This window comes from Amblyomma americanum, chromosome 1, assembly GCF_052857255.1.
Source record: "Amblyomma americanum isolate KBUSLIRL-KWMA chromosome 1, ASM5285725v1, whole genome shotgun sequence".
In the NCBI taxonomy this organism is placed as follows: Eukaryota; Metazoa; Arthropoda; class Arachnida; order Ixodida; family Ixodidae; genus Amblyomma; species Amblyomma americanum.
The window spans coordinates 8,943,756-8,970,020 of NC_135497.1; the positions used below are offsets into that span (position 1 = coordinate 8,943,756).

General features: G+C 45.3%; 1 protein-coding gene across 2 annotated transcripts in view; it reads left to right on the plus strand.

Annotated features, from left to right (window-relative positions):
* Abp1 (Actin binding protein 1) overlaps nucleotides 1–26,265 on the plus strand; it is a gene marked incomplete in the record, with an annotated part of 54,858 nt that overhangs the window by 12,824 nt on the left and 15,769 nt on the right. Inside the window, 6 exon segments of one of the 2 annotated variants that reach the window (XM_077642597.1) lie at nucleotides 6,696–6,833; nucleotides 6,902–6,979; nucleotides 15,377–15,463; nucleotides 17,412–17,534; nucleotides 23,299–23,379; nucleotides 26,005–26,142. In XM_077642597.1, coding sequence (XP_077498723.1) covers nucleotides 6,696–6,833; nucleotides 6,902–6,979; nucleotides 15,377–15,463; nucleotides 17,412–17,534; nucleotides 23,299–23,379; nucleotides 26,005–26,142 — 645 coding nt within the window. 2 annotated transcript variants of the gene reach the window in all.

A 26,265-nucleotide genomic window follows, 5' to 3' on the forward strand; every position in this document is an offset into this window, starting at 1 on the left:
TTCAAGCAAATTGTTCAGTTAGTTTAATGTGGATCAAATATGGAATGGGTATACTCTAATGTGGCTCTGACAGGTGCGACACAGGTGATAAGTTTTATAGTGGGGGGTGCTAAGGCAAAGTTAAGGCATAAGTAGCCAAGAGACCGGTTAGCAGAGTTTGTAATTTGATTAATATGATTGCACCAAGATAGGTCTCGGGAAAAGTTAATGCCTAGGTACTTAATTGTGTTGGTTACGTTTAGAGGACAGTCATAACGGCGATAAGTGGGAGCTTGGCACCTATGACGGCGGGGAAAAGACAGCAAAGAAGTTTTGTTGACATTTATTTTCATTAGCCAGGTATTGCACCAATCTTCTATTTTAAGGAGGTCGTTCTGGAGAGCGCTAACGTCAGATAGGTTATTTATGGGGCGGTACACTACGCAGTCGTCGGCGAAAAGCTGAATGTTAGATGTAACATTAAGAGGCTGGTCATTAATATAGATTAGGAAGAGAAGGGGTCTTAGTACAACTGACAAGACGCTGGAAAAGGCGGACGAATAAAAGTTGGCAATGATGAACTGCAGACTATTGGTTAGAAATTCGCTGATCCAGTTGAGTACACATGGGTCTAAGTTAAGGCACGAGAGTTTTAGTAGTAAGCAACAATGAGGAACTTTATCGAAAGGTTTTTCAAAATCCTGAAATAGAGTGTCAATAGGTGTACTAAGGTATAGATTTTAGTGAATGTCATGAAGAAAAAAGTGAGTTGCATTTCACAGGAGTGACCTCGACGGAAGCCATGCTGATTAGTGTAAAAGAAGTTGACGGATGACAGGAAATTGGCTACCTTGGAATAGATAACATGCTCCATGATTTTAGACCAAACACTTGTGAGAGATATGGGATGATAGTTATTTGGACATGATTGGTTACATTTTTTTGAAGACGGGAACGACCTTCCCACCTTCCAGTCTGTGGGAATGGAGCCGGTGGGTAGCAACTGCTGAAATATAATTGACAAAATGACACTACTAATGTGTTTAGTGTTTTTGAGTACTTTAGTGTTTATACTGTCCATTCCCATTGAGGATGAGTTCTTTAGTTTGTCATTGATGTTAGAAATACCGTTTGGATCAAAATTTATAGCAGTCATTCGAGGATGCACACAAGGTGGTAGTGATATGAGGTTGACAGCACTCTTGTTTGTGAAAGCACATACATCACTCTGAACATCTGCAACCTTCTACCTCAAAGTTTTTGAGCTTTATTTTCAAAGTTTTAGTGGGTAGTTTATTTACAGATTTGAAACGTTTTGCACATTCCAGAACACTTTTAATACTTTTTCACCAAGAGGCATCCTGTCAATACAATTTTTTTCTTAATTTTCAACTTTTTATGTGGTTGCCATTTGCTTTATCAATATCCTTACCAAATATTTATGTTGAAATGCTTTCAGTGCCGCCGCGGTGGCTCAGTGGTTATGACACTTGGCTGCTGCGGTTAAATTTTGATGGAGGGGAATTTCTAGGGGCCCATGTGCGATGTCAGGGCACGCTAAAGCACCCCAGGTGGTCGAAATTTCTGAAGACCTTCACTACGGCGTTCCTCATAGCCTGAGTCACTTTGGGACGATGAACCCCATAAACAAAACCAAATGCTTTCAGCAAGCACATTCTATTGCCATCATCTTCAGATGCGTTTTGTTGCAATATTTTTCAGAAAAAGATCGGTCTGAGACCTGTCGAAGAACGGTCGTTTTTCCAACATGATAATGAAAGGGTAATGGAGTGAATTCTAAGAGAATGACAGCATAGAGTCAGTCGAGCGGATTAGATTAGAGGGGCAGTGTGGCCGCAGCTGCTGTCACAGGACGGGTCAGTATGTGGAAGAGGCCTTTGTCCTCCAGTGGGCGTAGTTCAGAGTTTGGTGGATGTTTAGTTATGCTACAAGTGTAAATGTTTGAAAAGAAGCAAAGTGAACTGCATTTTCTGTGTTTCTTTTCTATGCTGTTTGCCGCTTTGTAGAGGGTGCTGTGGGCCCTTGTTAGGCTGCCATTTTTTGGGCAGCGACAGCCCCTATCTTCATCTTGAAGTCAAGCATTATTAAAAAAGTTTTACTTCGTGAGTAATACCGTATTTACGCGATTGTAAGTCAACCCATTTTTCACATTTTGAAAATTCGAAGTGGAGGGGTCGACTTACAATCGAAAGCAAAGCATGACATCATAAATGGAGGCAAGACAAACAAGGTATCACGCATGCTACCGCGTGGTTGTGTTTCTGCTGTGTGGCTCCGTTGCATCGCTCTTGGTGCTGGCCAGCTGTTATGTCAACACACAGAGTCGGCGCCCCCTCCCCGCGCGCGGCAGCCGATGGCGGTTGTTGATAAGTAGCAAACCGGCACACCTCCCCTCGCCACTCCCCACACGTGGCAGTAGATTGCGGCTGCTGACAAGCAGCGGTGGCCCGGTAACGCATTCGCTTTCTGCGCTTTTTACTTTCAACTGTGCACTCGGCACTCAAGGGAGCATCGATAGTCGATGGAAGGGCCGCTGTTCCAATCACGGCGGCACCGTCACTCTGAACGGCAGCGGGGCCGGGGAGTGTCGGTAGCTAACAGAAGCTCAAGGGAGCATCGATAGTCGATGGAAGGGCCGCTGTTCCAATCACGGCGGCACCGTCACTCTCTACGGCAGCGGGGCGGGGGAGTGTTGGTAGCTAACAGAAGAGCTGACGCCGCTCACGCAGAGTTTCTCTTTAGCTCTGACGCATTTGACTACTGTCAGCCGCGTTTCACAAGTTTTAATGTAGTGCTTCGTCAGTCGTCATTTGTGCTCCGGGTCCGCGAAGCGACCGGCGCTCATTCATGGCTACATTCAAGATGGCTGTCATTCTTTACGCCGAAGAAACGAACAACTGCGCACCGGGCCGCAAGTTCGGCATTTGCAACGGGTGATACAGGTGTGGCAGCTGCAGGGAGGCAAAATTTTCAGCTGTTCCACGCGATGTCGTGGTGTGGCTGTTTGCGAAGTGCGGGATTTCGCTGCACAGTGACGTTAGAACAATGTGCTGTGGGACCACAGCAGCGATCACGACAGCAGTGCTTGCGAGGACGATGGTGCAAGTGTGGACGAGTAGTTCATTGATTAATACATTTTTGTTTTGGAATGCGCCCGCGGGCACTCCTATGCGCAGCAGCCAATAGCAGCTGGCGAAAAGCGGCGGCCGCAGGATAATGCTAGCACGTTCTATTATTAAAGGCCAAGTTTAAATGACCTCCAAGTTTTTTTTTTCTGAAATGTGATGTGGGGGGGTCGACTTATATTCGAGTCGACCTACATTCATGTAAATACGTTATTTACCACTCAGGAGTGCAGGATTTCCGCCAGCCATTTGGTCATAGTAATAAGTTGAAACCTCTTGCATTCTCCAATAGGTTAACTCTCGGCTAATTATTTGTGATTAATAAGTAGTGTGGAGTGCAAAGTACTCTTGTATGCAACCGTAAACTGTAATGCTTCAATTTCATCCCTCCATTGGTGTATGCTATGTGTTGGTGTATGCTATGTGTGCACACGCACAGTGCTTGGAGTGTAAAGTCCAAGCTGTGGAAGACTTAATGAGCATGCTGAGGACACAAAGTGAGCAAGGCAGGCATGCTCATTGCAGTTTCAGCAGCATGGTATGATGTTTTCTCGCCCCCGCTCTTTAACACCATGCATGCACTTTTTTTAAGGCAAAAGCTGTACTAGCCTCATTAGGCGAAATTCCGTCGGCATCTGGCGTTGAGGCCGACAGATGGTCCCAAAAAGGGGCCGTCGCTACAGCCGTCGTCTAGCCACCGAAGTCACCGCCATATCTGTTTCCGACATTTCAGCCAGTCCAGTTCTTTGAAAGGGATGTTTTCTAAAAGGGTGCATACGGACCCTGGAGGATAACAAAAAGGCTTTGAGATTAAAGAATGATAGGGGTAAGAAATTAGAGACAGAATTATCAGTGGTACCTTATCAGAAATAAGCAAGTGGGCATGAAATGCACAGAACCAATGCCGTCTTGTTGGACCCCAAATGAAGGGTGGCCAGCAATGGAGAGGGTGACTGATTCAGGCGAGGTTATTGGAACAGAAAGGAGGAGTTGCGCTTGATTGAGAGGACATAGTAGCGCTAAAGAAACAGACGACAGGATAGGAAACGACAACACAGGCGCTAGTGCTAAAAAAAACAGACGACAAGACAGAAGACGAAAACACAGGCGCTAGTGTTGTCTTCGCTACTACTATGTCCTCTCAATCTAAACACCAACTAGCCCAGCTTTCTGCCTTAAAAGTTGCACTTGAGCAAGACTTGTGAATGTAGCCATGTCCATCTTCCGCAGTGGGCTTTCAGCAACTCTGGCTGAAGGAAAGCCAGCACTCTTGGCACTTGGTGCCCAGCTTTGCCTCACATCTTGGGTATGGGCCAGTGGGAAGGTAGCAGGTGCACCACATCTGACTGGCTCAGGGTGCCCACTTGTTGCATCTGGAAGAATTGGCTTGTTCTGAACTGTTCCAGAGCTTCGAATGGTGTTAATACCACTGCCTTTTGCCTTTTTCCACACATTGCTGTGTGGACACTGCAGTGACACCTGTGCTAATTTGTTCTCTCTGCCTTCGAGGAATGGAGACTGAAGTAGCCTATAATCATTTAAAGGAATACTAAATTAACTCTCAGTGTGTGGCTATACCCAGATGCAGTTGTCACTTTGCGTATTTTTAAGTGGATGGCTTTATTTTCTGCATTTTATGAGTGCATGCCAAGCTGCCTTGCAAATGTGAGGCGAAGTGTGTGACGTAACCATCTCGTCAGACAGGTAGCCAGATGCATTGCCTTGAAGCGCACCACCACACAGCTGTGTAACATGAAATGGGGTTCTGGTGGCCAATAAATTCATTGGACAAGTGACAGCAAAGCTAGTGATGAGGTAGATTTACATCCACGGGAGGAATAGAAAATAAGAGCTTGTGATTACAAGCTGTCACTGCCAAGATGTGGCATTCATTTTTTCTTGTGTTCTCAATGACAGAAAAGTTCAAGTAATGCTATGTTGGGTGTGTGGTTTGATGTATGGAGCAAAGCCAGAAAGGCAGCTCAAAAGCGGCATAAGGTAGTTCGTCGCTTCGTGCTATCCGACATGATTTGAAGATTGCCCTACCCTTTACTGACCCACCCCACGTGAAACGTGAAGAAACTGCAGCTTCATGTCAGTTTGTTAGTGTGCACTCATGCAGACGCGAAGATGACCGCATCAGGAATTGTTCACTTAACTATGTACACGCACAACTAGATGCTGTATGGAATCGCATATTGCAGTGCTTTTCCATGCTAATACTCATCTATCTGGACATGAGCGGTAAACCTCGCACTCATGTAGCATTGTTTCTTCCTTTATCTGAGCAGTCTTACTCGGCGGCATGTTCGAGACAGGGATGATAACAAGACTTTTTGTTCTGTTGCGGAACAGGACCTAACTGTGGGCAGTAAAAAATCTCCATAATAAATTGGCTTATCTTTACAACTATGTGTGTCATACTAAGCACATGCACAGTTGCGATTGCTTGTCCTTCCTTAGTTGTGTTTTGGTACGAAAACAGCGCCAGCCTCCCTTCACCTCGTCTTATCAAATGTGCACCTGGTCTTCTGTGCTCAGTGTTTAGTTGAGAAGACAAATGAAATTACATTAGGCTTTAGGCATTGTCTTTCAAGCATTGTACCGATCATTCTCAAAACAGCTGCGCTAGTTGCATAATCCACGTGGAAAAGTCCTGAAAAAAAGTTCCTTGTCCAAGGCATCCAGGTTACCATTGGTGGCTGCGCATCATTATTCCACCGCCTTTGGAGCTTCTCATCTCCCAGAATTATATGAGACGGTGCTCCTTGGGCAACAGTACATTTATGACAGCCTTCGGAGTAGCAGTACATTGTCATTTTGTTGAAAGCTTCATTACTAAGGTCAACAGCGGGAAAGCGGATGGGAGAGATCACTCTACCTTATCGGCCATGCAGGAGCAACGGGGCTGTTGCGGTGTCGCATGAACAGCGTCTAGAGACAACTGCCAGTTGCAGCAGAAAAAACTTTGCTTATCATCAAAGACTGCAGCTGCGTTTGCTTCAGGATCCCTCCATTTGCACCTTCGAGAAATCTGGAGGGCACAACCCAGTGCCACAAACAGTTCTCATTGTTTCAATGCGTGGTGGCTGTAGTGACTGCTACTCTTGGTGTTCAAATATATTCCTGCTAAGCCTTTCTTGCTGGTTCCTTTCTAGCAGAGTGTTTGCGGCAAGTCATTCACACAGCACCACTGTCATGAGCGCTTGGCTTGGCTGGGCACAGCTTATCGGTTTTCTTTTGCCAGTTTGCATAGATATAATTTTTGTGTGTACAGGTTTGTGTTGTGTCAACAGAAACCATCCTGAATGTTTGTGAGGACAGTTGCCAGCTTTAGTGTGGGGCAGTGGGATGGGACGGGGGGCTCCATTGCCATGAAAGCGTGGAGCTGCATCACTGCTGTTCATGGAAACTGGTGCCAGGAGGACTAGCCATGCAAACTAGGCCTTGCTCTTTTGCTAATGTGTGGGTTGCACCACACTTCCTTGGTGTTTGCATCATCCTCTTTGCATTGGTCATGTCACTAGTAAGTGCTTCTCATTTGAGCAATTTTGGAATACCCTTGGACAGGGTGCTCACATTACGGTCACTGCAAGAAACGAGGACGATGTGGAACCCTCGCTTATTGTGGAGAAGTTGTCCAAGTGCACTGTGTCCTCCTTCAACCTCAGGGAGCGTTCAGACCCCACAGAGAGCGCCAGGCCCATTGTGAGTTCCCTTGGTGCTGTGGGCATGTGGCCGATTGCCATGTGTCACGGTGGTTTCTTCCTGCCCAGGGAAGCGTCTACAAGCGCATTCAACCAGCCAGGGAGATCGCCTCAACAGAGCGGGAAAAGTTTTGGATGAAAGAACAGGTGCAGTATCTTTCTTGAGCCTCTTTTTGCTGGTTGTCTATCTGTCATCAGCTGAAGCCACGTGATGAGAACATGACCTCAGGGCAGCCATATCTGAGGGCTGTGCATGTGAACTAGGTGTTGTCTTCTGTGTAATTTAAAAGATGCCTCGGCCACTGCTTCTTCCTTCTCTATGCATCACTGCTCTGCCGCTGCAATGGCTGCTCACCTGAAAGACGTGGTTTCGATTTCGATGGAGGCGAAATGTGCCATGTTAGTGCACGTTAAAGAACCCCTTCACTGCGGCGTCCCTCATAGCCGGAGTTGCTTTGGGACGTTTAAACCTCCATAAAACAGCATCCTTTCACTGCCACCCCTTTCTCAGTGGCTGTGGCTAAATTTCGTGGCCCTTTCAGTCTGTGGATGCATGCTACTGCAAGGAGCAGAGTTTGCCTACTGTGACATGGTGCGAGCATGCCATCCATTGGTTCATGCTCCTTGGAGAGAGCACCTGTTGCCCTGCAGCTATGAGAGGGGAGCAGAAAGCAAGGGACAGCCGTTGCCACACTCGACTGTACCCCGTGTGCTGTGCAGTACGGGTGTGTTAAGGGTCCTTGGCAGTCAGCTTTGTGTGTATGCACTCGATGGCAGTGACTGGTTCCACAAATCAGCTTTTCAGCTCAAGTTATTCAGAGGATTCCTTTAAAGCCAAGGGGTTGTGAAGGAGGCACTGTGAGCTTTTGAACAAATTTCTACCGATCCTTCATGCTTGTGCTTTTGGAAAACCTTATCGCATTGTGGTCAAGCTAGCACGGGATGAAAGCGTCTCCCAGTCTAGCCTTGTCTTGTGCCAAGCAAAGCATCCTCTTCCTTCCCTTGTCCTTCTGTCTCTCACCACTGCTGGTGCCCAGCATGGCAACACTGATGCACCAGTGGCCTTTGGCCTCTTTTGGGCCACTGACTACGTGCAGGAAATGTCTGGTATTCACTTGTGCAGTTGTGCTGTCTGCTGTGATCGACTGAAATGCACACAAGTTCCTCACATCAGCATATTTTCGCACTTCTCAGGTGTTCTGCAGCCCCATGGAAATCTCAGTGTGTGTCAGCATACATGTTAGGTATTTTTATTTTTACCCATATTTAAAGGTGCCCAAAATAGGTTTTATAAATATTTATGTACAGTTTGAAAAGTCACCCCCCTTGTGGTGCCCCTCTGCTGTACTGCGAAGTGGATGGGCTTAGGGTGCCTCAGTGCACGCTCCCCCTCGTTGGGTGGAGTCATTCTTTGAAGGGTTCAATGCTGCCTCCCCACACTTCACTGCTGTGGGTTGGGAGAGACGCACTCTTGGTGTTTTCGGGACAAAATGCCTATGGGTAATACCACGCCAAACGTCCCAGGCGTTGCACTCGACCATCTCCAATTTGTTCAAAAAAATTCATGGAAACTTATCGTAATGTGTGTAATGAAAGCCTGAAATATTTTTTGCCGAAAAAAATTTATTCGTAAGGTGAGAGCAGTTTGAATATTTAGAAAGGGCGAGAAACCAGGCACTGCAGAATTATTAATAAGTTAAAGTTTTTACAAAACAGTTCAACAATTTTTTCATTGATGTTTGCACAGATTCTGGGTTTTGATATAATTCAGAGCATGCAGCTTTACATGGCATAAATATTTTTTTAAAAATCGAAAAAAGTATGAAAAAGTACCATTTTTGTCCTTTTTTGTTTTAAATATCAACTTGCTCTCAGAAATTCTGAAATAGCCATTTTGTTTCTCTAGATGTCTAGTATCTATAACAAATGTTACAGGTGATGAAACTGCGTACACAGAAGTAAAAAAAATACTAAAGTTGCAAAAAGTGCATTTTGAACCAAAAACATTCGTTACTTTCACCCTGAGGTGGTCCAAGTAAAAATACAAGCAATAGCCGGTTACGTAGAACGGTTTATTGCCTTTCATTTCTGAAATTTTTATCGAAGTAATTTTTGTTTAAAGTGAGAAAAGAATTTTTGAATTTGAGCTCTCGGGCCGCAAGTTGCGTCGTCTCTAACACCTCTTCACCGCAGAGCACGACACTGCCGACACTTTAGCCACGCAGAATCTATAGTTCTTGTTCTCAAGTGAGGTTTGCACTGCAGGCATTGATTGATTGATTGAAAACATCTTTATTTACTTCATGAATATTCGTAGAACATGTGGGTGGGCCGTCTAGTGCGGTAGTCCACTGGTTATTGCTGCTGCGCTGGCCCTCCCCACCAGCCAGTGCTGACGGTCAGGATCATCGCTGAGCAGAATAACCTCCCACTGCTCCTCTGAGGGGTTTGGAATGGGGTCAACTGTGGGATTAAATTGGCATGCCCACACCATGTGGTAGAGGTTAGCTACCTCTCCACAGTGTGAGCACTGCTGAGAGTGTAGTGTAGGGCACCACTGGTGTAACTTAGCTGGCGTTGGGTATGTGTTGATTTGTAGTCTCCTAAAGGTGCTCTCTTCTAACTTATTGAGGGATTTATGTGGTGTTGGGTACTCCTTACTGGCTGTCCTGTATGGCGCGAGATTGTCAGCATACACTGCTAAAGCTATTAGGTCGCAGCACTCTTCATGGTCATCAGGGGGGAGACGCCTGGTATAGAAGAGCTCGGGCATGCCTGTGAGCGGTTTCATTTCCTCCTTGTAGTTCCAGGTGACCGGGAAACCAGATTACTGAGGCTTGCCTGGGTGTATGCTTAATCAGCTATGACAACCCTGACCTGTGAATTAATTCGTTATTGAAGTTGCGACAGGCGTTCTAGGAATCAGTGAGCACAACGGCATTGGGGTTAGATGCTACAGCTAATGCAAGAGCTGCTTCCTCTGTTTGATTGCGATTGGATGTTTTCATCGAGACGCAGTTCACCATCGATCCTGAAGGCGGTTAGACCACAATAGTCGTTACTCCATTCTTTGGTCCTGCGGCGTCCACGTAAAGGGTGTTAGGTTGCTCATCCCATTTCTTCTGCAGGGCTTCCCCTCTTAGTTTTCTCCTTTCCATGTTATATGCGGGATGCATATTCTGCGGAATGGGGTACACGTTGATGCGTCTCCTCACATCGCGTGGTACTTCTTCCCTTTGGTCTATTGTATAGGGCAGATTAATATGGATCTTTTCGAGCAGATCTCTGCCTGTTGTTTTGAGTGCGAGCCTATTGAGTTGTGAGAGCCATTGTGCTTCCCACATCTTTTTGAGGGTATTATGTACTCCTAGGGTCATGAGCTTTGCCATTGGTGTGGAATTTGGTAGCCCCAGTGCTGTCTTGTAGGCTTTCCTGATCAGTGTCTCCAACTTTTCAATTTCCGACCTGGAGAGGTTAAGGAGTGCCGTCCTGTACATTAATGGAGAGATCACTAAAGCTTGCACTAAGTGGATGGTGTCCCTTCCCTTCATGCCGTGGTGTTTATTTATGATATGATGTATCATCCGGAGGATTTGCTCGGTGGATGTTGTAAGCTTCTTCATAGTGGTGGTGTTCTGTCGCCCCTGCGGGATATACTGCGTTAGGACCTTGATTTCCGTGGGTTGGGAACGTTGAGTAGTCGAACAGGTATTCGTGGGAAAAGATTTTCTTAACGTTGATAGGACGGCACATGCCCAAGTGAGCCAGTGCTAAATACCCTTATTTTTCTTCTCTTAGCCGCCCCGCACCAAAGCGGGTCTGTTCGAACTTCAAAAGCGAAAACGATCACGTTTATTGCATACCATCCCCCGAATGTAGCATGATATCATTAGCTCCACACCTAGAAATGCTTGACAGCGAATGACAGCAAACGAAGTTATCTGGCTGTAAGTGTCATGCCATGCCAGGTGCCGTATTCTGCGGTGAAGAGGTGTTAGAGACGACGCAACTTGCGGCCCGAGAGCTCAACTTCAAAAATTCTTTTCTCGCTTTAACCAAAAATTACCTGGATAAAAATTTCAGAAATGAAAGGCAATAAACCGTTCTACGTAACCGGCTATTGCTTGTATTTTTGCTTGGACCACCTCAGGGTGAAAGTAACGAATGTTATTGGTTCAAAATGCACTTTTTGCAACTTTAGTATTTTTTTTACTTCTGTGTACGCAGTTTCATCACCTGTAACATTTGTTATAGATACTAGACATCTAGAGAAACAAAATGGCTATTTCAGAATTTCTGAGAGCAAGTTGATATTTAAAACAAAAAAGGACAAAAATGGTACGTTTTCATACTTTTTTTTCAATTTTTAAAGAATATTTATGCCATGTAAAGCGGCACGCTCCAAATTATATCGAAAGCCAGAATCTTTGCCAATGTGAATGAAAAAATTTTTGAATTTTTTTGTAAAATTTGAACTTGTTATTAATAATTGAGCAGTGCTTGGTTTCTCGCCTTTTCTAAATATTCAAACTGCTCTCACCTCATGAATAAATTTTTTCCGGCGAAAATGTTTCAGGCTTTCATTATGCACATTACAATTAAGTTTCCATGAATTTTTTTGAACAAATTAGAGATGGTCGAGCGCAACGTCTGAGGCGTATGGCGTGGAATGACCCCTGTGTGTTGAGTGCCCCTGTGCACGAAACGCTCACGACATGGCTGGAGAATGTCTTGTTTTTTGAGAGACGACATATGGCAACTGCTCCGGCCACGATCAGGTTGTGTCTGTGCAGGCAAGTTTCGGCATGAGTCAAGTTCGTGCTTGACTGGTGTGTATTGTCGCTGCATGTATTCTTGGACCTTTTGCATACATTTTTTTTTTTCTGGATAACACAATGCTTGCTCGTAATTGCTTTTTTTATACTAGCTTGCATATGCATAATGAGGCGAGTGCTGCACCACCGTTTTCACCACAGTGTTTTATTTTTACTTGCGCTGCAAAGATAACATAGCCTAAAAGAGACCTTGTGTACCGAACCCTATCTGCTGCAAGAGCCCGAGCCGAGTTTTGTATCTTAATGGGCTGTGAGCGCACTCCTGGACTTTTTTAAAAGGTGACTGTAAAAACTAACGCTGGCCCAAAAGGAGGGGACACTTAGCTCTGCCTCAAGTTTATGATTCGTTAATGGGGTAAGACCCATATATGCGGAATTGGTCGTTCTTTACTTTACATTCATAGATACTGGAGTCTTCATCCCACTCCTCGTGGAGTGGGTAAGGGATGCATCACTGCCCTGTGGTGGCAGTAGCTGCAAACGGTGGGGCTTGTGCAACCCAGCTTGCTATTCCCGAGCAACCTCTTGCGACCGATCAATAATTTAACTGCCACCTGCCATGGTGGGGAGTCTGCACACAATCCAGTGGGCAAGTTGGGATGACACGACAAGGTCACGTGACCTAGGTGGCCTGCTTACTTCTCGGTTACTTCTCGGGTGGAATTTTCATGGATTTTTCGCTTATGGGCAGCGCCGACGCGCCTTTTGTGCAACACGGCCTCCTTGGCATTATCGTATTAAAACTGGTTGGCCATAGTTGTGTATTGGGTTGTGCACAGGCGCTCTGTGGCATCAGCTCTTTTCACATGTGCAAACCGCTTATGCTCATCCCCACAGATGAGAAATGTGGAAGAAAATGAATGAAAGAAGAGCTCGCGAGAAATGGCTACCCCAGCCAAATCCTCCTCACCGAGCAATGCCATTCTTCAGAGGAAGAGCGAGGGCCATTTTGTGTGCAGTTGATTTAATCGAAGCACTGGCAGAAATTGCTATGAAGTTCAGATACAAGCAAGCTTAGGCAGCAACTTGTGTGTGTTCAACATAAAATGCTTAATACACCCTGGGGTGATTTAAAGAATTCTATGTTAAGATTGCAACACACCCTGCAGGAGACAGCTAAAGAAGCATCGAAAGGATGTTGCTCAGGGGCGTGCTGAATCGAACGTGCTGGCATATCGCAACAAAGACGCTGATTATGATATCGCCTGGGACTCAGCCACAGTCATTGCCATCGAGAAAGAATTATCACCGTGCCCAGTCCCAGAGTCATTCCACATCCAGTCAACCCTCTCTCAATCGGACACGTGGTCCCTTGGGTCACTCCACGCCAAACACCCCAGGCATTGCGCTCGACAATCTCCAGTTAGTTAAAAATTTTATAGGGACCCTTATGGGTCCTGAGTTCTTTTGGCAAGTGTTAGCTTTTACAGTCATGATTTTTTCTCACTAGACAAGTTTTCGTCGAACTTTGGGCTGTATTTTAATGTGTGTGGCAGCAATGTGCTGGTGTTTTAAAGATTAACTGTACAAGGGAAAAAATTTGTAACAATGATGAAACATTTTGTTGTCAGAAATACGACCACAAAATAACGTGAACTTGAGAAAAATTACCATGCATTGTTTATACAGATGCTGAATATAAAAGTTTTGCAAATACAGGGAGATTTTTTAATCTAATTTATGAGTCGATAAAAATCACATGCAAAAAGAGAAAAATGACATTATTCTTTATAACAAGCGAATTATGCATATACAATACATATAAGAGCTAAAGAAATCACAAAGAAGGGTCATGAAATATGTGATCATTATTCATAGAAATACGCGATACAGTCCAACCTCGTTAATTCGGCCCCCTTTAATTCGGATAATTCGGCCTCCCAGCTCCCTCCCTTCAAAGATGTACATAAGTCAGTGGCACCACACACTCATTAATTCGAAGTGAAATCACATTCGAACCGGTTAATTTGGACTGAAGACATGCCAGGAACAGCGCCCGGTATAATACCTTATAATACCAGGTTATTAAACCTGGTATTATATATGGGTTTTTACGGTAAACTTGGAGGATCCTTGAGCCGACGTGGCTATGCTTCACCCTTATCCATGCTCATGTAGAAAGGCTTTTTTCATTTAAATCGCTTATGTTACAAATGCATCGTGAGGCTGTTTCAGTCTGGAGGTTTGAACAAGTGCTGTTATTTAAAGGGAACATCTGAACAGCAAAGATTAGCAAGATTCCCAATGATTTCCAGCCCTGATATTCTTTGTTGTTTTTCGTCTAACCTTTAACGATGAATGGTGAACTTCAAACGTCTGTTAAACATAGCGCTGGTTAAATAACTGTTCAGCTTTCCCAAGCACATGAAGGTTGCATCTTTTAGCACAGGGCAAAGGCAACCGGTAAATACTGCAGCAACAAATGAATAGCACTAGTTTGTACGTATGTAGTTGAATGTTCAGAGACCGGTTCGCATGAAGAACATTAGCTTTAAAAAAGATTTTGCTAGGCTGCTTATCGAAGTGATTGTTTCAAAGTTGGCATGACTACATTCTAATGATAAATTTTTAACGAAACCAGCTGTGCTGACAGTGAAGGTTTAAATAATTGGAGCATGAAGAAACCCGTGCGGCCGGATTCGTTTAAATCCTTTCAGATACAGCGCGCTATATAAGATGCATTAAAAATTCCATAAAGCACGGAGAAATTACTAAACCTAGGAAATCATGTTATCAGCTTTATTAAAGTTGGTGATTTCAGTGATGCATCGAAGTATCGACGATACTGCACTGAGTATCTGTTTCGGAAGTCAGTTTTGGTTTGGTAGCTTGTATCGGTATCGAAGATACTTTTTTCGAGTATTGTGCCCAGCCATGGCTGCAGCTCAGGTGCGAGCTAAAGTAACCGCTTTAAATTGATTGACTTCACTGCGATATTCTGTTCTGCCATTAGCAGAGTGAGGATATCACATTAGGAAACAGCTCCTGCAGTGTCGCCTCTGCTTGTGCCCCGTGTCTGCGTGCTGTTTTCTAATCAAGTTAGTCATACAGCCAACAGCCAAATGCGCTAATCAAGGACAATGGTTTGCTAGTGTCAATACAGAGCAGTAGCACTGTCATACGGTAAATGTGCTAACTACGGTCAACTATGACCGTACGGTTGTATGCGGCCAGGCAAGCTTGGCAATGGTGCCAGCGGCCAGGCATTGCCGTATGGGACTTACGGCTGTCTGGCAGTGATAAAATTCTAATAAAGGCTGTTATCGATTCCGCATTGAAGATGAAAATTATACACTGCCGATGCTTAGTTCTCTGTTCTCCTATTCTTCGTAATGTCGCAACAAACTCTACATGCAGCTGTCTGCATCAAAATGGCGGTCGCCTTGTTTTCGGTTTGGGGGGCTCAGTGGACCCACGACCTGGCTAGCAGCTGCTGTCTGGTTGCCAGGATGTGACAACAGTGCGTGTGACATCACACCACCGAGGAAGAAAGGAGAGGAAATGAGAACCAATTTTTGGCACAGCGTTCAGATGGTCTTTGGCACACATGGGGTAACATTTACTATTCGTGCTGAACATCTTTTGTTGTTGCCCAAGATGTCTTCTTTTGTACATGTTGCATTGGTCGAAGGCTGTGGCAACATTGGTCTCCTTGTTTTGTGTGCTGATGGCTCTGCCAGAGCTTATCAGTGGCTCCTCTGTTTGCCAGGAGGAAGAGAAGAAGCGCATCAAGGAGGAAAAGCTCAAGGCTGAGGCAGCCAAGAGTCGTCTAGCTGAGCAGGTCAAGGAGCGTGAGGCAAGTGCTACCATGTGTGCATGTGGAAGCATCCCAAAAGTGGGCAGCCACTATTGGCAGCATTCAAGTGAGCCAGCGCCTTATGCACGAAGGCATAGGAAAATTGAGCGACACCACTTTGTTTCAATTAATTTATTTGAAATAGCATCAAGATGAAAAACACCACTCAAACACACAGCACTCAACTTGCCACTGATGGTTAATGAAAGAGAGCATTGTGTTGGGGAAAGTGTACAACTATCGATACATGCTTCATTGCTTTGACACCAAATGATACTTTTGTAATCAGCAGAATTGAAGGCAAGCAAGTTCTTTTTTTAGAAAGATTGACAGATGGGATGCTCACACTAGCACTTTCTAGTCTGCCTATCTTTTCCGCTTCGATAGTTTTTTACGTGCACTCTTTCCAACTAAAAAAAACACTTTTTGAACAGCGGTCTACATTCTTTACATGTGTTGCAATGTATGACAAGTAGTAAATCTTGTTCTTTATTTATTACATTGCATTTATGCATTGGAAGCCAATCATTTTAGGAATATAGACACCAAATCTTGCATGTTTTCTTTTGTCAAATGATGAGTTATACATTAGTATACGTGGATCACCCGATGGTATTCCTCTGCTACCGCTAAATAACTTAGAATTAAATTTATTTTCTCATGCTGTTTTGGTTTCATCAACCGAACAATGGCTGTGACATGTAGTTGTTCTTCATGTTACGTGAGGCATGCAAAAAGCTGCAGTATAATTGCTGGACATGTGCTGCAGGCTCATGCAGGCTTCACAAGCCTTCACTGCATTTTCACATTTTATAACTCAACATTTGTATAGTTTGGGCAGTCCTAGTCTCTCAACTTTGAAACGTGGAAAGAATCCACCTTGGCGCAAGTAAAGCCACACACACTCCGTTGTCTCCCTGTCTTTCCTTTGTGTGTGTGGCTTTACTTGCGCCAAGGTGGATTCTTTCCACGTTTCAAAGATGCTTAACCAACTTGCCTTACTAGTCTCTCAAGTCCAAATTATGAGGTGTTATTACTCGTGTTATTTTTTGCTGCCAGTCATGCGTAGTTCATAAATTTCCTTTTGTTTCTCATTTAGCTTGACCACACAGGTTGCATACTGTTATGCTGTCTAATCAAGCAGTGTAAATTTCAGTGCACATCAGTGTTTTTTTTTTGGCTGCAAAGACCAACCATACACTATTTTAACAGAAAAAAATACAGCAGCAATATTTGCTTTTTATTTTTCTCTGAAATTTTTTACATACTGCTGGCTTAGTGGTTAGGGCACTCTGCTACTGAGCCGGAGTTCCTGGGTTTGAACCCGGCCGCAGTGGCTGAGTTTTGATGGAGGTGAAACGCAAGAGGTGCCTGTGTGCTGTACAATGTCACTGCACGTCAAAGATCCCCAGGAAGTGGAAATTATTCCTAAGTCATCCACAACGGCACCTCTTTCTTTCTGCTATCACTCCCACCTTGCTTCCTTCTCTTATGGCACGGGTTGGGTGCCCACCCAGATGTGAGACAATTACTGTGCCATTTTCTTTCCTCAAAAACCAATTTTCAACAAACATTTGATATTCATGTTCAATTTGTATTTATTCACACCGCTAATCGTTAGTGAAAAAAAAAGTTGTATTACATTCAAGTTAATATTTGGCTTTCTTGCTTTTACTGAAGGTACATCTTCCTCTTCAGTAGCTTATTTCTCAGCAAGGGAAGAGTGTGTGTTGGAGTACTATCTTTGGCAAGCGTAACCAGACTGTCGTGGCCATGAAATAGCCAGTAAGCTGCAAGGAATGGCTGTGTGATGTAAACCTGTACCATCGATATCCTTCTCTAGGCAACAAAAAGGATAACAGCAGCCTGGATACTATTGGCAAAGACTGTACCTCGTGTTCTTGTAGTGTATGTGGTGCCTTAATATCGCCTTGTTGTGTTGGCACAGCTGAAGGATGCACAAGCGAGAGAAGAATGGTTCAAGGAACGATCCCTTTCCATAGACAAGATGCGGGAGGCAGAGAAGAATGCTCAGAACTCTACGCACAACAAAGTGAACAAAAAGCTCTGGGTGAGGACACGCCACTTGGCCAACCGCGATTGGGGAACGTCACTCATTGCTCTGTTTTGGGTCTGTTCAAGGAAGATTTCCCTAGAAGTGCTGAATGCAGTAGAGCCCACTTCTAGTGGCCCCATGTGTATAATAAACACGCTCTTGACACGAATTCAGTGTGGAGTGTAGTGGAGCTAGGGAGGTCTTTAAGGAGAAATTATTTCAAGAAAACATGTCAGCTACTAGCAGAACTTGGCTTGACCATGTGAATTACGTAGGAAGCTGGCCATAGAAATCTGCCTGGTGCGAGTCCTATGGGTTCTTCTTAGTCAGCCCACTTTGAACTTGGAGACGTAATGAACAAGTGCCACTGCCTCAGGATTGCACCGTGGCACATGCACATCCAAAGTGCTGACTCCACGAACACCTGCCAAGCATAAGCACTGTGCGCCTGCATGTATGCCGGAGCTGGTGTTGGCATGTGCGCGGTAGTAGAGGCAAGCGGGGCCAAGCCCAGACCTGTAACTGCCAGGTGTCATGGCCCGCGTTACTTGCGGCAAGCATAATCGGAACCAGCACGGCAGCTTGCATTGATTTCTTGACTTTCATGGGACTAGTCTAAGCTGACTGTAGCTGCTGCAGCCGCTCTTCAAGTACAACGGCACAAGCACGAAGGCAGCTAGCATGAGAGACTCGGAAGAGATGGGTGCTCCTTTCCACTGCCCTACTCTGGGTGGTGCTGGACGCACACTGCAGGCTCACGCAGGCTCAGGCACTCTTCCTGAGGCCCTAGGATTCAGGGATAACAAAGGTGAAGTGAATGAGTCTGCGGTAGAAGTTAGCAAAAAGCGATTGCAAGATTGGTAGCTCAAAAGCAGGGCAGGGACATAGGTTACAAGTTCCGGATTAAAAATTGCATTGAAAGAAAAATGGCCAATTTTTAAATAATGCCGTTAAATTTGACGGATTGCTAAAAGAAATATAAGGAAAAGAAATGCCAAGCATGGTGGCAACTGCCTTCACCCCCTTTCAAAGAGGGTGCTTCTTACTTCTATCTGTCCATCTATCCATCCATCTTGCATCCACGCTTAGCAGGTGTCCATGGAGTCACTGCAGAAGAGCAACGACGCAGTCGCAGTTAAGAGCAGGAGTCGAAGGTGTCATGTCTCGCACCCCTTATATACTGGGTAGACAAGGGAAGTGAGGGGCTCGTTATGACATACATACACAGGAAGACAGCAATCATTGAAAACTAAGTAGCATAGGGGAATTTTTTCTTTTATTTTGTAATTTGTGGGCATTGTAAATAATTTATTGCTGAATGATAACTGATTAGAAAGCAAAAGAAATAACAACCACATACCGCCGGTAGGATACGAACCATGACGTCTTCGTTCTAGTCGGTTATCTTTCAGCAATAAAATAATTGTACTCGTATTATCCCATTGATTATGAAGCCCATAAATCATATATTCCCCTACGCTGCTTAGTTTTCAATGAGTGTTGGCTTCCCATAGATATGTTAGCAAAGCATGTAAGTTGACTCCCCCAATGTCCATTGGCCATTTTTGTAGGAAGTCGACACAGCTTCAGTGAGTTTGACTAAGTTTCTATGCACTCTGTTTTTGCCATGTAATGGCCTTGTGTGTTGGAAAAAAACGTGATTTAGAAAATGCATATCGGGCCATGCAACCTTTTTTATGTGAACATGGCTGATCAGGCTAATTTTTAATTCATGACACAACATAGTGCAGTGGTGAGGATGCTATGCCACTTGCGCCATTAAACCTGCTACATGATGCTACAAATTGGTTGTTTTTGAAGAAATTGTGCCAAGGCTGCACCAAAATACTATTCCAGCAACTGCCTGATGTGCATAGGCATGGTTCCTTCTCCCTAATGAGAAAGGTGACTGATGGAATCTAACCCCATCCCGCTTCGATTTCAAGCCTTTTGCCGCCTATCATTAGTTGCTCATCTGCTTCGCCGGTGCTGCCAACGCTGTATCGTATGAAACATTGTGAATGCACTGCAAAGAAAAAATTGCTTTCAAAGGCTCAAGTAGTGCTAAATTTTGGTTATTCTTGATTTATTGGGCTTTTGCGCAGTACCATCACATGTCTGATAAATTCAATGTGAGACTGCAGGAAAGGTTTCGGATGTGCTCTAGCTGACAGCTCGATTCCACGGACCTTATTCACGCTCGCTGTAACAGTGCCTTCAACATCTGGGCTTCTGGTTTGTTTTTTACAGTAGAACCAGGTTAATTTTTACTTTCAGTATAGAAAGTGCTGTCATATAAATATGTGTTGCAGCAAAATTGAGACGCTTTGAATTATGGGGTGGCATTCTCCATGGGTCAGCATACGTTGAGCTGATCATCCATACACATGTGCTGTGGAAGCGTGGGGGGCAGTCTTCCGCCCCGCACTGCCACTCCACGGATGCAGTGTTTCCGCTCACTAAGCATGGAGGGGTTCATGCTCAAGAACCAAAAAGAAAGACGACAAAGTGTGATCACTCATATGCTGTTTATTAAACACTTGCAAATAATATACAGAGTGGGCCAGCTAGCTGCAAACCATCACCGAGGCATTCCTCGGAAGTATAAGGCTATGTAAGAAGGGCTTCTGACTTAGCGGCTGGGGTAGGGGCGTGACTTACAGCGCGCAAAAATTTGTATGTAGCAACAATGGCAGCCGTGTCTTCCCATGTGCGCCGCATCCTTGAGGCAAAGCCATCCCTAGGCATTTACTGGGGGAGGTGATAAGAGCGCGCATTTGCTGCGCTCGCTTCGCTGCCCGGAACCAGAAGTCCAGCGGCGAGGTGTGGGATCTTCCTGTGGGCTTGCCGCGGAAGGTGGTGAGAGCGTGTGGCCACAGCCGCTTGCTACGCTGCCCGGATCCCAAAGAGACCAGTGTTGCCACTGAGTTTGGAGTCAATTTCGCCAGACGAAGAGCAGAAAGTCGCCAAAAGTAGTCATTTTATTTCAGATTTCGCTAAAAAAGTCGCCACACTACATATGTATAGCCCTACCTAGTAATAATAGCTTCCAAATTTTGTACAGTGCCGTAGAATAAAGTCCGAAATCGTGCAGTTATATTCGCCTACCATGCACTCACTCTACTGCCATAGAGTTACTGTATAAGTACTTGTGGTAGGTTCTTATACAGGAACTCTATAAAGCCACCACTGAAAGCACCATCTGTTGATAAATTTGTTTTATAAAATGTCTGTATTTGCCACTTCTTCACGTTTGCCGCATTTGAATTCACTTTGTGAGATTATTCTTGTCATCAAAGCTGTTATTTATTCTTCATGCATACTATTTCTGAAGGTAACACTATGGCAGTCTTATGACAGGTACAGAGCAATGAATGTGCCCCTCCGTGATTCTTATTTCTTCGTTGTGAACAAAAATGATTCAGAGTCCAACTGTCCATTTTTTATTGCCACAATATACTTTATCTCCGCACGCCTACCTGGTGTGTCTCAGGCATATAATAAATGAAAAGTAAGAAAGGTAGAATATTTGAAGCAATTATTAATTCGAAAGCATTACTAGTTTTATTACGAGAAAAGCCAGCGGCTAGTGTTAGTGTGCGTACTCGCGGATGGTATAGAAAATTGTTGATGGCAAGAAGAATGGGTGACGTCATCAAGCGGCCGTGTGACGCACACATCAAGCCGAGCACAGCCACTTCAGACAATCCTATACATGTTGTTCGTCAATATATGCGCATCACCAAAATTGTGACGCAGTCGTTCGTTGTACAGTGTGCTGGGTGGTGTCATACGATTTCTCATTGCATATAGCTTGCATGTGCAAGTCGAGTTGAGGCTGGCTTATGACAAGGATTCGAACCGACGACATATCCACCTTCAGTTGTATGCTTTCCCACACTTTTGTATCAAAAATGTGACGCAACCATTTGTCACTGTACACACTGACCTTCGCCGCCAAGAAGTTGGCCTGGTCGAAATTTTTAAGGGGAATCTCCCAAGGTAGAATAGATCTGTTATAAAAGAGTAATTACTCATTGGCATCCACCCAAGCACAGCCATACGGCTACAAAGGAAAGCAATACAGCTTCCACAGAAACATTGCAGTTAAAGAAAAATTCGTCCTGGTCCGGGGTTTGAACCCGGGACCACTGCTTCACAGCAGCAGTTGCTCTACCAACTGAGCTGACCAGGACGGCAAGCTTATAGTAGTGTGAGAGCGAATTGATCAATAATTCGAAGTGGGAACACTGTTCGTCAAGCCTAGACCAGGACGAATTTTTCTTGAAGTACGAAGTTTCTGTGGAAGCTGTTTAGCTCTCCTTTGTAGCTGCATGGCTGCACTTTAGTGGATGCCAGTGAGTAATTACTCCCTTATAAGAAGTAGATCTTCAGACCGCTCCGGACAAGACCTCTTAGTGGTGCACCAAGATTGCCCTGGCACTGTCGCTTTAAAAGACAAACTTTATATATACCGCTATCTGATGGGGTAGACACCACCTTTTGCTAACACCTATACAGCTGTCCTTGAATGGCCAACTTCTCACTTGAGCCTCGTCAATGCGGGTGCTAGATGTCGACATAGACAGCTCTGGATCTGCAGCACCGGGTGTTCGATTTGCGTGTCAGAAGGCCGCTAGTATACTGCACCTATTTTGCCGAATTGCCATGAAAATAGGTGGTGCATGTTATAATATGGCTGCAACGTTAGTCTGCTCTGTGTTGCAGCCTTGGCTTGTTTGTCAAGCCCTGTTCCAACGCCTTACCCAAAGAGATTGGGACCGCTTGGAAGCAGTCAACAGAGAGGCCATGCGGATTATCACTGGAGGGTGGTGCATGTTATAATATGGCTGCAACGTTAGTCTGCTCTGTGTTGCAGCCTTGGCTTGTTTGTCAAGCCCTGTTCCAACGCCTTACCCAAAGAGATTGGGACCGCTTGGAAGCAGTCAACAGAGAGGCCATGCGGATTATCACTGGCCCTCCTCGCTTGATCCCTATTCACACGCTACAAGTGGAAGCTCAGCTGAATACCATTGATGAGCTCATGGAGCAGCATCGTACTGCGCGCAGTCTGAAACTTGAAGCAACCCCTGCAGCATCTGCCCTGGGAAATTAATTTGACCTGACTTATCCGCTTCTTGATGTAACACCTTCGGTACACCCTCCTTGGCACCGACAACCGACCCCTGTCGTGCACAACGCTCACCATTACTTGAGAGAAGCAGAGCCCCCCCCCCCCCCCCCCCCCCCAGCAGACTATAGGCATGCTTCAGGCTTGCGTGGACGTAAGCACGAACGACCACATTTTGCACACCAGTCTCCTTTGTCGAGCTCTCCCAGATATATGCCAGACATGTTCCTATATCACAGAGGTGCTGTAGGAGAGCTCATTGCCATGTACTATTTGACCTCAAAAATCACATTTTTGAAAATAACATACTTACTGTTTAGAAGAACTTTGATTTGGGCTAGGTGGTGCATACTACTTGAGACAGGAAACAGTGGCACCTACGAAAATGAAGCGACACTTGTTCTTCTGTGTAGGCGCTATCGTTTCCCGTTTCAGGTCTTGCTGTTCTAGCAGCAGTCATTGCAAGTGGTGGCTGGCATCGGTGGCCGTCTCCAGGCCTGGCACAATTACTACAGCCACATCCCTGATTTGACAATCATGATTGTATTGAGACGAGTGTCTACACACAGCAGCACACTGGGGACATGGTGGTGGAAAAACTGTGGTGCATGCGCATATCTCACTCGAGTGCATTTCTTGTTGGAACAGGAGCAGCAACTACAGGAAGACAAGCACGATGAAGAAGAGCGCAAGTGCATGTCGCAGAGCCTGAGGAATCGGCGCAGTGAGGTATGGGAAATGTTGCAAGGGCACAATTTCTTAGTACGTGCAGCCTCTGGTGCTTCGAAATTATGTTGTCTTTTATGGCATCTTGCCCAGCTGTATTCAGATTCTTTTAGAATGCACAATTGCTATTAAATAACCACTGCACCAATGTGAGTGAAATTTGTTACTGTAGTGACTGACAGATGTGGAGTTTAGTTCAGGTCTTCATGCTGTTCGGTGTTCTTATGGGGAAAAAATACGGATTACATCATTGACTGAGTCACTTGAGCTTGACTCATGGAGATTTAAATGCACTGAGTCAGTTGAACTTGACTCGTGGAGATTTAAATGCAATAGGATAAAAGCCTCATAGTTTTCGTTTGAGGCTTGGTTTTCAAGGTCAAGCAGGCTTCAGACAAAGATGGTGAAATCAGCAAGTGGGGGGCCTTAGTGCTAGTGCACTAAAACTGGAGGGGACACTGAAGCTCTGCCTTAAGGGGTATGACGCGATAACTTTAATGGGTTACTGCCGATATATATGGAATTGGTCATTCTTTACTTTACATTTGTAGCGGCCGTAGTGGCACGCGCGAAGAGGAGCAAGAACCTGAAGCGCGAGCCGAGGAGAACACTTGGGGCCTTGGCCAGGGCCGGACACTGCCGCCGCCGCTCCGCTGCTGTCTCTTCACTGGCAGCCCTCCAATAAATGTGGCCACGGTCGCCTTCCTGGGCGACCTCCACACATTCATAGATCACTGGGAGTCCTCGTACCACTCCTGGAGCAGTGGTGAAGCGGTTAAGCGATGCATCACTGCCCTGCGATGGCAGGTGCTGCCGCCAATGTGGCTTGTGAGACCCAGGTTGCTCTTTCCGAGTAAAAACGCGGGTTCAACCCCGGCCGCGGTGGTCGCATTTCGATGGATGCAAAATCCTAGAGGCCTGTGTACTGTGATGTCAGTGCATGTAAAAGAACCCCAAGTGGTCGAAATTACTGGAGCCCTCCACTACGGTGTCCCTCATAGCCTGAGTTGCTTTGGGACGTTAAACATCATAAACCTCGGGAAGACCAACCTGGGTCGCACACATTCCGCCGGTGGGAGCACCTGCCATCCCAGGATAGTCGTGCGCCGCTTAACCACTGCCACTGCTCCAGGAGTGGTACGAGGACTCCCAGAAATCTATGATTGTTAAGTAGAGAAAGACCATTTCTGCATATATGGGCATTAACGCATCAGCTATCGTTTCATACCCTTAAGCGTGGGCCGCGCCATGGAGGCCTTCATGGAGTTAGCGTGCAGATCAGAAGGGATGTGGCTGCAGAGGTAGAATTGCCATCAGGCTACATTACGTGGCGACTGCGTTAACAAAGTGAGTGGCTGGGTTTGTGCCTAAGCAGTCTTTTAATTGTCTCTGCCAACTTTTTTTTTTTTTTTCTTCGAGTAGCGAATGGGTTCTATGGGTGAAAAGGGAGCGTGGCCTTCCTTGAGATCATCATAATCAAAAATCTTCTGGTGTAGTTGGCAAAATATCTTGGCAGTACGTCGCGAATACCCTAAAGCGCCAAATAAAACCACTGTCACGTAAAAAATCAAGCAGACTACATAAAATACAACGTGAAGGGTAAAACGAAACCTGTGCAAGCACGCACTGATGTCAAAGGTCTCTGAGGTGAAGTCTTAATGATCAGAACTGAAATCCAACCATTCCACATGGTTGTCTAGCTCACCACTGCTGCTGTAAAAAAAAAAAAAGATAGCATGAGGACCTAGAAAAGTGCTCATTGTAGCCTTTCGCCTTTGAGGAGTGCACGACGAAACAGGCGCCATGATTGCCGACCGTATGTCTGCTCAAAGTTTCATTTTTCACGTCACCTTCTTGCGTTAAAAATTGAAAAGACAGAACTGAAACCAAAGATGATGTTATAGAAGCAAACTAGATGGCGCAGCTTGTCCAGGAGTGCCGACGAAGGTTCAAAACGTCGATCGTATATGGCCTATGGCACGGTGATTTTTGTGCTAGCACACAAAAATCACCGATTGGTTGACGGGGTGTGTGACGTCATGAGACCACATGATATGGCTGAGTGGTGCTGATTGGTTGACTGAGAAACCCGGCAGAGTTGGCAGTTGCGCTGGCCGGCAGGTGTGCAGACATATCTAGACAGCTCTGCATATCAGGTTGGTATGAAGCCAGAATCAACGCTGCGTGTATCTACCAAGGGGGCAACCACTAAAGTATGCCGCTGAAGATGCACAGGTTCAGCTTAGGCAGCGAGGAGCAGTGATGTGGGAGGAGAGACATCAGCTGTACAACGTATGTAATGAATATCATTGCAGTGATTGAGGGCATTTTATTTATTTGCACGTACAAATGATTGCAACAAATGGCCTCAAGATTAATTAAGGTGTGTTTTTCCAGCTCCTTTTGCATAATTTACTGGTGTCATGGGTCAGATTCTCAGTCATGTGCAGCAAACATGGAGTAAAAGAAATAGGTGTAGATGCTACCATGTGTTGCCTCCCATGCTACAGAGGCCTTTTATAATTGTGATTTGGCTTCCACCATCATGTACCTAGTTTTATGTGTGATTTTGATGCACAGCACGAGGAAAAGTGCAGGTGCCGTAATGGAGCTGTGTTCTGGCTGCAGGAAGCGCAGGCACTGATTGCACAAAGGACCACCGATGCCAAGGCCATGTTTGAACCCAGTACATGCACTGGTGCTTATGCCTCCCAAGCATCTGCCGCTCTCTCAGAGCAGACTAATCTCAAAGGCACAGCCTCTCAGGTGAGGAATGTGGAATTGCTTTTGCACTACCGGGGTATTAATACGGACCATGGTTTTTTCAGGCCCTTGAAACTCCTTAAAATTGCTTTGCTACATGGTGACTTGGAGGTTCCTTTCTAAAGG